Here is a 12,211-nt window from a genome sequence, read left to right as displayed (position 1 = left end):
TTCCAGGACAATCCATCATTCCTTTAACTAGGAATACACTTACCTTTTGTATTCAAATTATCTTTATCTGTCAATACACTGTGAATTCTTTGAGGGCAGGGATTACTTTATGCCTCTTTTTACCCAAAGCCTACTAATGAGAGTAAGAACTTATTTTATTGAATTAAAGTGAATTGTAGTGTTGTTTATAGGATAGATTCTAGGGCTCAAAGAATTCCATGCTAAACATTTTAAACACAATATATTGTCCCAAAAGTGGGAATTCCAAGGGGCCAAAGCCACCCTGTTCACATAGATCCCAGATCAAACACATGAGTATAAGGCTGACTTTCAAAGAAGTTGCCATCAGCCTGAAATGAACTCCTTGAGGTTACTTCTAAGTCATCACAGATATAGAATAGGGTGGAGTTCTTGGTAAATCTGCTGTCTTGTTTTCTGGCAAGAAACCATAGCCTTGGAGAATTAAGAGCCAAGTGTGTTTTTCAGTTGGCTTCAGAATATTTATCCTGCAAATAGTTGACCTAGTGCCTTTATTCATGTACTTTATTCTAGTGGCGCCTGTAATCCCAGCTATTTGGGAGGCTGAGGTGGGAGAATAGCTTGAACTTAGGAGGTGGAGGCTGCAGTGAGCCAAGATCACACCACTGCACTCCAGCCTGGGCAACAGAGTGAGACTCTGTCGGGGAAAAAAAAAAAAAAAAAAGTAAAGGAAAAAAAAGGTGTAGGTGACACGGTGAAAAAGTGTAAAATTTGAACAATAATGGGCTACATTACAGGGCAATGAACTATTGCACAACAATTTAAAATGATGGAGCTATATTTTAGTGAATTGTAAATATTTTCAAAATTCATTGAGGAAAGCTGATTAAATGAAGCATACACTTTGCTTTATACATGTGTTACACTAAATATTTATTTTGTACGTTAAGTTTAAAATTTTTAATACAGCTCATTGGTAATGTGAAATACAAAGGCTTTTAAAGAGGAAATAGATTGGCACCAGTCAAAAATTTTACTGACACCGGGTCAGGCGCGGTGGCTCACAACTGTAATCCCAGCACCTTGGGAGGCTGAGGCGGGCGGATCACGAGGTCTGGAGATCGAGACCATCCTGGCTAATAGAGTGAAATCCCGTCTCTACTAAATACAAAAAATTAGCCGGGCATGGTGGCAGGCGCCTGTAGTCCCAGCTACTTGGGAGGCTGAGGCAGGAGAATGGTGTGAACCTGGGAGGCGGAAGTTGCAGTGAGCCGGGATTGGACCACTGCACTCCAGCCTGGGCAACAGAGCAAGACTCTGCCTCAAAAAAAAAAAAAAAAAATTTTCCTGACACCAGAAACTCTGTGTGATACAACTATTATGAATTGTTTTAAAAAGAATAGAACATAAGAAATTATTTTAATAGTACATTGAACATTTTATTTAAATTAAGAAGTATAACAAAATCACACACATTTGTTCCACGGTTTGGATAAAATTTCCAATTACTTTCAAATAATGCACACATAGTATCTCACGGATCAAATTTCATACATTTCAATATGGTCATGAGATAGATTGTATTCTAAAATTCAGTATATAAATCCATACATTATACTATATATATTGACTTTAAATAATCTAACTATAAAAGTCATTTTTAAAAGTCAAAGCAATTTATTTCTAATGAAAGTTACAATGTGCATACCATATTGACACCTATTCAATAGATAAAATCTACAAAAATCTCTTTTTTGTGAATACTATTTATACTGGAATGCAAATTCACATAAAAATACTTCCTTTAAAGCATGTTCTTTTTAACGCAAGAAATTAAATGTAAGCTACTTTTAAAATTGCAAGCTTTATTTTTAATCAAACCAATTCAATTTTAAGTTTTTAGATCATTAAGTCTCATACAACTTCCTCTAATTTACCTAAAACCATCATTCACAGGGTTTTATTATTACACTTGGCCTTAACCTTAAAAAACAATTTTGTTTACATTTCACATTTAAAAGGGACATTTTAAACCCTAAAAAGACATATTTTTACAAGTCCAATTATAACAATTCTACCCTATTTTCTTGCAATGCTTTTATTAGATAAAAACTATTATTAAAGTTTTGATTTTTTAGAAAATACTGTTTAGAAGGTTAATGCTTTTCATGACTTTAAAAGTTTCTAAATGTATCTTATTAGTATCTTGAAGTAAAAATTCTTATTTCTATATGGATATTATAAAACACCTCTTCTTTAGACTGTTTAATTATTTCACCTTAATCATAAAAAATGATCAACTACTACACTCTTAAGATAATTTTTCTTTCTTGGCTTTGGGCTTTTCAATCTTAAAAGTTAAAATTATTGTTTTCCTATATCTAATGATACTTTTTAGGCATAGATTTTTAAGATACAAAAATGCAATGTAGTTTAGTATTTTATCATTACCACCTTCTGCAATGAGTCTGCCAGATCAGAGGCTTTCCTCACTAGGAAACCTAGCTTTAAATCAAATACTGGTTTTCTTCTTGTAATTCACACCTATCTATTGAATCAGTTACCCAACTTTCTTTTAGGATTTTAAACTTTCTCTTAAAAGTTCTTCTAAAAGCTTTAAAATCTGCAACACGACTATGATCTTCCCCAATGATTACATGAGATACTCCCTCAGCTAAACAAGAAACTACCTTTGCTCCATGAAACCGAAGCTCCAAGGCTTTAATAGCTAACCTTGTCCCCTCAGTTTTGGTACTCAGGTCATTAATAACAACATACAAGTCCAAATAAACGGTGTGGCGTCGAAACATACTGAGAGGAGAGCAATCCCAGGAATATCGATATTCTAAATCAGCAATCAAAGAAGCCATTTCTTCAGAAGTCTGCTCGTAAGAATTTTTAATTCCTGAGAATACTTCCTTCAGTTGGTTCAAGTCTGTATCAACGAAATAACTATCACCATAGCAATCATATTCACGGGCAAAATGTTCTTTGGTTGATGGGCACATATGAATCATAAAGCGAGGCTGCCATGGCACAAAGCTTTTGGTCTTAAAACATTCTAAAAGCCATGCAGGCTTGACAACATCATGTTTATTTGACAAAATTATGTTTTTCACTCTGATGTTCTTAGACCCTGCAATTACACAGTATGTGTCTGGGCCTGGATTTTGCACTATATAACCACCAAGTTCTGCAATTCTGTTCTCCAGGTCAGGCTTTGGCTGGCTATCTGTTCCACTCATAACACAAAACTCCACATCTTCAAATATATTAGAAATTTTGTTAACGTTAGTAAGGTTAGGTGCTTTTAAGTGCTCAATAATTCCAATAACTTTCTTCATCTTTGGAGCAGCTTTTCGCTTTTTTTCTTGTGGTCCATCATCACCACCTACATAAAGGTGTTTAGATGCGAGCTTACCAGATGCTTTCCCCCTAAGTTGTTCTAGGTCGTCCAGGGTCATGCACTCATGCCACTCTTTGTCTTCTCTTATCTTCTCAATTCGTGGAAAACGCAAGGTGCAGCCAGTTTTATACATATCACTGGGTACGATCTCTGCTGCCTTAATCTGAACAATGACAGAATTACAAGGTTCAATGTACACTTCTGGCTTCTCTGTTCCACATAAAATGCTACTTGGTGGAGCTTTTTTATGAAAAGGCTTCCAATACTTGGCCAATTTCAAACCCAGATCATACAGTTCTTTCATGGTGCAGCCAGAGCCAACACGAGAGAGAGTATGAAACACAGATGGCTTCTCACCAGGAGGGGGCTTCTCTGCTACTGCACACAAAAAATGAGACATCATTCCACCCCGTGATCCTTTACCCCAATATCCTCCAACAATTAAAATGTCCAATTCATCCATTAGTCCAGTGACATACTCTGGTTTAATCTTTAACCACCCTTCACCTCTTTTGTCTGGCTTGTAGATGGATAGAGGTTGTTTTATCATGATTCCCTCTTCTCTTTTATCTATTGCTTCATTCAGTGCATCAATTACTTCATTCTTAGTATGAGCTTGTGTTTTCTGCACTACTTCTATTCTACCTGGAATTGGTGTAAAAATACTACTAAGAATTTCATACCTCTTTCTCAGAGTCTCATGCCCTAGTTTTTTATTATTAACCATCAATACATCAAAAACACAATAACAAGTTTGCAGATCAGAATCTTCTACCATTCTTTTAATATCAAACTTAATTCCCTTTTGCATGAAAGTTTGTGTATTAGGATTATAGGCCATCATCTCACCATCAAGAATACAGATTTGTATATCTGTTTTGAATGCATTATGAATGAATGGGGTAAGAGAACCTTCAGTAGGAGAAGCACCAAACTGATCAGTATAGTTATATCCATTTCGGGAGAAGTATTTATATACATCTCCATCTTTGTGCATTTGCATACGTTCACCATCTAGCTTGGTTTCTATGTAGAAACTCTGATGTTTCATATCCTTCTCAATGTGCTCAATATCTGCAATAGCAGCTAGCATTGGTTTAAAGGCAGAAAATAAAGTGATAGAAATATCACTGAGTCCTACAGAAGGATCATGCAGTTGCCTACAGACTTTTTCCAGATCTGTAGTGACATTATGCAACTCAACAGCATCATTATGAAAAACAGAAAAGATAGTTTGCTGACTAACACCAAGCTTTAAATCCTTTATGATCATCCGTATAAGCCACTTTTGCTCAAGTGCTGAACTCTGAGTTATAAGTTGAAGTAGGCTCTTTTTTATCAGGTCTTTTCTTTTAGCAGAATTATTGCTGGCAACTGAGTCTAAAAGGTCGTTTACTTGCTGTATAGTTAAACTTCCTTTCTGTAAACATCTTGGCTTCAACACAAAATATGCAATCAATGCAAAGTCTCCAGCATCTCCATGAGTTCCAGTGGGTGTTCTGTAGTTTAAAAGTTTGAGGGCATCTTTTCCATCTCTAGGTAAATTAAGCAACTCAATATAAAGCTTAGCAAGCATAGTTTCTTTAATTCCATAGGCCATTCTCTCTCTTTCTAGCTGAGGAAGAATTAGTCTCATTGCTGGATAAAAAGAGTCTGTGACATCTTTTTGGTTCTTATGAAGAGCATCATGAAATTTTCTCCAAGAATCTAAAAATTCCCTGAAGTGTCTGATTTTTTCTGCACGTCCTCTACTTTTCTGTATTCGTTCTAAAGTTGAACACAAATCTGCAAAAGGAACGTGAGATGCAACAGTTTGTGAAGTTGGTGAGGCAGCCATCAAATCGGTGATGAATCTTCTCGTTTAACTAGTAAAGCAAAAAGAGAATAACTTTAAGTAAAAGATAAGATTCAACTAAATATTTAATGTAAAGACCTTACAATGATCACCGAGATCACAATAAATGTTTATTGTTTGCTAAATAGATCAATGCTCTAAATGATGTATCTTTTCAACCTCTACATTTAATAACAACTATTTTGTTTCAACCCTAATTTGAAATTACTATGAAAAGTATCATCAGCTGTATAGCTATTTCCTGTATTTATAATACAGAAATCACTTCAATTTTCTCCTTAAATTCCAATTATTCTATATATTAATTATTTAGCACATAATACAAACAAATATTGCTAATAATGGTGACAAAAAACCTCATCAGGCTTAATTCACTTCACTTCTGAGCTTCTGAGGGAAGGCCCCTCACGTATTTCTCTTCTTTACCTGTCAGACTACCACATGGCACCAGAAATGAACTTCTTCAAACAGATGTTTATAACAAATCACTCGTTTGCTGAATTGAAATTTGACTTCCTAGAAATCCTAATCATAGGCAGGGCCCTTGACCAAAAAACAAAACAAAGGGAAACACAGGTACCCTCTTCTTCCAGCCAAGCAAAGCCTATGTCTATGTTTCCTTTCACTTCTTCACTGCTAGCTATGCCAAATCACACCAGCATTCAATCCCAACTCAAAATGCCCTACCCACAAAATCCTCACTTTATCTATTTTACCATAGTTACTGTCTTATAAGTATAAATTTATTAGTATGCTTATTTTTTTCATATTTCCAGGCCAGTTATTCCCTAAGTATTTAATGACTACATGTGAGATGTGCTACGTACACCGTGCCAGGGGAAAATACCGCAGGTTTCTGTTTTAAAAGAACATATATTCTGTAAAAAAAAAAAAAAAGAAAGAAAAAAAAGGTTGGAGGGAGTGCAATGGAAACTGAGTATAATAAAATGCCAAGTGCTCAAGTGCTTTAACAAAATAAAACAAACGTAAAATGTCCTGAGGGGAGAGCTTTTCCCTAAAGTGTCTGCTAAAGTCGGAGAAGAAATAATGGGCACCTTGCTGAACTAGGGCAAGAATATTTCCTAAAATTTCACAAGTGTAAATTTCTTTAGTTTTAAATATTCATACAAGTTCTACTGGAAGATAAATATATTAATTTTAATATGGTTTAAACTATGTAATGTTAAAATAACTTTTCCAAAAAAAGATTTCAAGTAAAATGTATGCTCCATAAATAGAAACTATGTTTTATCCTGTGGTTTCAGACACCTCCTGGCACACCATGTATCTCAGGCAGTGGAGTCAGAGTTTTACTGGGAGTGGGGAGATCTATTACAGCGCAGAGAACATGTGACTCCCCATCTTCCAATTCTCCATCACAGCAAACAAATAAGCCACACACACATGCACAAGGCTACATTATCTAGTATCCAGTAAAATAAATCAAATGGCTAATTACAATACTACATTTACTATACTGTCAGTCTCTAGAGGCTGGAAATTGTGCTGTAATTTGTGCTACTAGTGGCAGACATGTAGGAGGTTTGCTGAATGAATTACTGAACACCTAGAGTTGACTCCTGGATAAGCACACTAGGGAAAGCTATGGTCTGGTTACATACCACACACTCACACACACACGCAGATGCACAGTGGGTGAGATTCAGTTTGGTTAAAAATATTCAGTACCTCTGACTGCCCTGGCAATGGTTCACAACAGCCATTTGGTGGCCTATAGAGAAAAAAGCTGCACTTCTCAGTCTAATTTCTGACAAAAGAAACCCAACTTCTACTGAGTGGGTTAGATCAAGGGATAAACCTGTGAGAGACCACTTTTCTGAAACTTTTATCTTTGAATATACTGTTGTTTCCTCTCTCTGAATCTGGTTTGCATAACTGACTGTAACACCTGGTTATGTATGTTCACTGCCCTGTCTCTCAAAATATGCTCCCTCAAGGGAGTACATCATGGTACACAATGCTAGATTTACAATTTCTTTATAAACTATGTAAAATGAAGTAGGTTAATATTTCTTTAATGTTCAAATATTGGTATTTAGTTTCTACAGATATATCTATAGATTCTATATGGTCTCAAAGTTGAAGTTTCGCTCAACAAATCCCAGGCAAGGACTTAAATTACTTTATAATGACAAAATGTAGGTAATGGTGTGGATACACATGTATCCTAAAATGGCTACACAGATAACAAGGATTCCAAAAATGCTATAAACTAGCATAAGTATTTTTGCTCATTACAATGGCATACACAGTCAAAGATTAGGCCTTGCATTCATTTTTACATGCTAATTTTATTTTTTGGATTCTGAGGATTTTAGCTGATTCATTCCATTTGCAATAAGACAAATGAGGAGGTTCCTGGTTAGGGCTCAGGTTTTGGACTCTAATAAATCTGAGTTCAAATGTGGATAGTAACATTTAACAGCTGTGTGATACTGGGAAATTACTTAATTTCTCTAAGCTTCTGTTTCCTAAAGTATAAAATGGGGTTAAAAACTATGTAGAAATTAGAATGAAGATACAATCAGATAACCTACAAAATGTGCTTTAAAAAGTAGTAAGTCTTGATAATTTTAATACTATAATGCTTGCTGATCCAAGCAACATTTAAAATATAAATATTGTAAAATAGTAAGGAGATAAAAAGGTGGGAAGAAGCTTCACTCTTTAACAATAAGCAAAGCTTTCAGGAGAATGAATGCAAGCAATTAGTACACAATAATGATTCATCATTCATTCAGTTGCTGACTACATTGTCCTGAAGTGACACATGAAAACAAACCGGCAGGTTTTACTCAGAAGTAAGAGACTATGGAAGGTGATTAAGTGCTATGTTATTGCACTTTAAAAAGGCAGAGGAAAAAAAGGAGAAAGTGACTAATACAACTGAAGTATCCTTCACGCAACCCTTGACAAGCTGTGTTTCCCTAGGAAACAAAGGGTTTACAGTTGTCTATCTTCCACAGCACTTAGTGACAATTTGGGATAATCTCAGCAGAAAGAAATGAGCGGACAAAGAGGCTAGAAGGGCTCTGGGATCCCAAAAGTTAAAGAAAAACCAAGTGTAAGAAGAGAAATAAAGTAATTCCCTCCAAGCCTAAAGTCTCTCCCGCTCCAATGCCCCCTGTACCCCCTCGGAAAATGGAAAATCCCGAGGGAATCTACATCATTCCTCTGCCAGTTTCCCCTACTCTCCCCCAACACTTCAATGGATTCCCAGTGAATACCTGGTCTCCGGCAAGCTCCGTTACCTCTGTGAACCAGGGAATCCCAGCTGTAAAATGAGATCTGGATGGTTTCCTGCGGGATTGCCATGAGAAAGCATCAGCATGGAAGCAGGTAAAGCAGGCAACACAGTTTCAGGGAGTCAAAAATGGGAGAAATCGTCCCACGACCTGGGGCTTGGGTCTAGATAAGAGCACAGCATCAAGAGGCCAGGCTTCTAATGCGGAGCAGTCTATAGCGCCGTGAACTCGGCAACCCCCATCACCTGCCGCTGCACAAACGCCCTGCTTGCCGCTCCATAGACCGACCCCCGCCTCAAGCCCCTAGACCTCCTGCCTGACGACCCCCAGACACCCCGCCTGACGTCCCAGGCACCCCCCACCTGACCCCCAATCTGACGCCCCACATCCCCTTCACTTGACTCCCCACACAACCCCCGCCTGACGCCCCCCAGAAGCCCCGCCTGACACCCCCCACCTGGTCCCCCAGACCCCCAACCTGACGCCCTATACACCCCACTTGACTCCCCACACACCCCACACCTGCCACCCCACACAACCCCCGCGTGACGCGCCACAGACCACAAACTGACGCCCCACAGACCCCCTGCCTGACTCCCCACAGACCTCCCCCTCCTCCTGCCGCCACACACACCCCAAACCCCGCCCCGAACACCCCCCACCTGCCGCCCCACAGATCTCCCGCCTGACGCACCACAGACCCACAACCTGACACCCTACAGACTTGCCCCCGGTCTGCTGCCCCACAGCCTTTCCGCCGCCTGCTGGACCACACCCCCCGCTTGACTCCCTCCACACCCTCAACCTGCCACACCTCATCCCCCCACCCCCATGCCAACTCCCCCCTCAAGCCCCACCTGCCACCCCACACACTTCCCACCTAACGTCAAGCCTGAGCCTCAGCTGTTAAGCCGGAAGCTGGCGCCAGAAGATGCCGGTTCCGGCAGCTGCTGGCCGCGCAGGCGCAGGGCAGACCCGAGGCCGTGCCGTCACTGGGCTCTAGGACGCCGGCGCAGCCAGGCTCGCGATGGGAGGTGGGAGGGCCGGCAGCCTCACGGGGCAGGGGAGGCGGGACCTGAAGCATCCTGGTTAGGGTCTTGAGTACACACGGCTCCTATTGACCTCAGTAGCAGATGCTCTTTGCAAGCAGTTGATCCGCACGCCAGTGGATTTTGTCTTGAGGGAGACCTAAGATCACTTTGTGCCCTGGCTAGTGATAGCCTCTAATTCTTGTTCTCTGTACGTAAAACAGTGGTAACTATACTATTTCGCTGCTTGTGAAAGCTCCCAAGAGAGAACAGGGCATCCCACCTCAAAAAGTCGGTTGTTTCATTTAAACTTTTAAAAAATAGGCTTTTGCAAACTATATAGAGCTTTTTTTTTTTTTTCATGATGTTTGCTACTGATAACAATACATAATTTACAATACAGAATTAAACCGTTGCATGACCAGAAATTAACTACGGACTCTTCTAGAATCTGTTTAAGGATTAAAAATAAAGTTATTTACAAACCTTTATTGAGCACCTATTATTATATAGTAATGGTGCTAGATATTCAGGGTGGAGAGATTAAAAACAATCCCAGTTTTTATGTTCCAGGAGCTGTTAGTTTCCACCAAATTTTTTGCTGTGGTCCGTCCTCTTTCGCCATGGAGAAGTGAGAAGTTATTCATAAAGAGTGGTGGGAACAACTTTTAGAACTATTTTATTTTAGCATAAAATACTGCTTTACGATAAAACAAATTTTGCTGCAATGGGCCCTGATAAAACATATCAGAGCAGTTAAGTGCCTTAGAGGTGGTGTAATGTATAAAAACCTCGTTTTTCAAAACTGACACACTTAATTCAGTGCTAGTTTGTAGTGGAGCTAGAACTTCGGGTTCAGTTATTTACTTTGTATGTCTAATTGACCTAAGTAGCCTGAATATATAAACTCATCTGTGATGTTCTAAAGTCTCATGATACTGTTTTGTGAGTATCTACTCTTCAATTTAGTTATCAATTTATTTTGGAGGAAAAATGAATGGTGTTAAGGTAGAGGAGCCTCCATTTGCCCATCTTATGAGAGTGTACCTATTCGTGTACATCTGTACCTTGTTCAACCTCTACTGAGTTCCTACAATGTCAGAAGCTGGACTCTGTATTAGTTACATGAGAGGAATTATGAAACCAGGCAAACTCCAAATTGATTCAAAGCCCAGTCTCCATTTTATCATGTTATTTTAGTTGCTTGGTTCAAAGACAATCAAGGGTTTTTTTCACTAAGTATCTTCTAGAGTTGCCATGATTATTAATTTACTTATGTAGATGGTATACTTTAGTGCTTGGCACTTACTCGGTAATTGACATTAGGAAGCTATGAATCAAGAACCCAGCTTTGACCTGGAGCTCTCGATCTGGTAGCAAGACACCTATGTTCAACAAAACACCACCACAGGCCGGGTCGGTGGCTCATGCCTGTAATCCCAGCACTTTAAGAGGCTGAGGTGAGCGGATCACTTGAGGTCAGGAGTTCGACACTAGCCTGGCCAACATGGTGAACCCCCGTCTCTACTAAAAACACAATATTAGGCCGGGCGCGGTGGCTCACGCCTGTAATCCCAGCACTTTGGGAGGCCGAGGAGGGCGGATCACCTGAGGTCGGGAGTTCCAGATCAGCCTGGCCAACATGGTGAACCCCCGCCTCTACTAAAGAAAAATACAAAATTAGCCAGGCGTGGTGCACGTGCCTATCATCCCAGCTACTCAGAGGCTGAGGCAGGAGAATCGCTTGAACTCGGGAGGCGGAGGTTGCGGTGAGCCGAGATCTTGCCATTGCACTCCAGCCTGGGCAACAAGAGCGAAACTCCGTCTCAAAACAACAATAACAAAACAAAAACAAAAATTAGCCGCGCGTGGTGGCGGGCTCCTGTAATCCCAGCTACTTGAGGGGCTGAGGCGAGAGAATCGCTTGAACCTGGGAGGCGGAGGTTGCCGTGAGCCGAGATCACACCAGTGCACTCCAGCCTGGGCGACAAGAGCGAGGCTCCGTCTCAAAAGGGGGAAAAAAAAAGAAACCCACAAATTTATGAAATATCCTCTGTATATACAAAATAGGGGACACAGAATAAGGAAAGCCCAAGGGAGGGGGAGGCACACATCTGTAAACAAACAAGTGTATACACTTCAGTGCACAGGGGGGTTGACAGTGAAGCTAATGAAGCCGAAGTTTCAAAAGCCCATTTTTGTGGTGAACACTTCCAAGGCCTTGAGAGGGGCCCTAACGAGGTGTTCCCATGGTCGTGTACCTCAGTAAAATTTGCAAAAATAAGATAATTTTACATTATTTTTCTTTAAAAGGGCCCTCCAAACGGCACAAGTTTCAGGCCTCACAAAACCTGCATTCGCCCTTGACAGTCTCCACTCTGGTAGGGGTAAAAGGAGAAAAACAGAAGCGCTTTAAATCCTGGACCTCATTGCGACACCCTTAACAACCCTATTAGGCAGAACAAATTCCTCCGCAAACCTACGGTTTGCAGAGCGATGGTGGACTCCCGAGCTCATCGGGTCAGGCACCTCTTCACCGCGGAGGCCTGGGGTACGTAACTGGAGGGACTCCTGGTGCTCGGAGGAGGGTTGAAGGCCAAGATCCCCAGGTCGTGGAACAGGGAGCCGGGCCCACGCCGCCGAGGTATCTTTTCCGTCCCGGCCACCGTCGCGGGGG

At 40.3% G+C, this 12,211-nt stretch overlaps 1 protein-coding gene across 8 annotated transcripts; it reads right to left on the bottom strand.

Annotated features, from left to right (window-relative positions):
• Window positions 1-1,396: 1,396 nt before the first annotated feature.
• Window positions 1,397-12,198, bottom strand: LOC105485319 (DNA ligase 4). 8 transcript variants are annotated; one of them, XM_011747608.2, is made up of 3 exons: window positions 12,014-12,198; window positions 8,489-8,561; window positions 1,397-5,250 (listed from the first exon to the last, which is right to left on the bottom strand). In XM_011747608.2, exon 3 carries the CDS (start codon window positions 5,220-5,222, stop codon window positions 2,487-2,489), a length of 2,736 nt encoding a protein of 911 aa, XP_011745910.1. In that variant the 5' UTR covers window positions 5,223-5,250; window positions 8,489-8,561; window positions 12,014-12,198; the 3' UTR covers window positions 1,397-2,486. The 8 variants fall into 8 exon arrangements, with proteins under 8 accessions (XP_011745910.1, XP_011745909.1, XP_011745908.1 ...); XM_011747607.3 differs by having other exon boundaries at window positions 12,018-12,198; XM_011747606.3 differs by lacking the exon at window positions 12,014-12,198 and adding an exon at window positions 9,387-9,484.
• Between the last annotated feature and the right edge of the window lie 13 nt (window positions 12,199-12,211).

This window comes from Macaca nemestrina, chromosome 16 (genome assembly GCF_043159975.1).
Source record: "Macaca nemestrina isolate mMacNem1 chromosome 16, mMacNem.hap1, whole genome shotgun sequence".
NCBI lineage: Eukaryota > Metazoa > Chordata > Mammalia > Primates > Cercopithecidae > Macaca > Macaca nemestrina.
The sequence above is the reverse complement of the archived record's forward strand: the minus strand, read 5'-3'. Positions and strand labels throughout refer to the sequence as shown.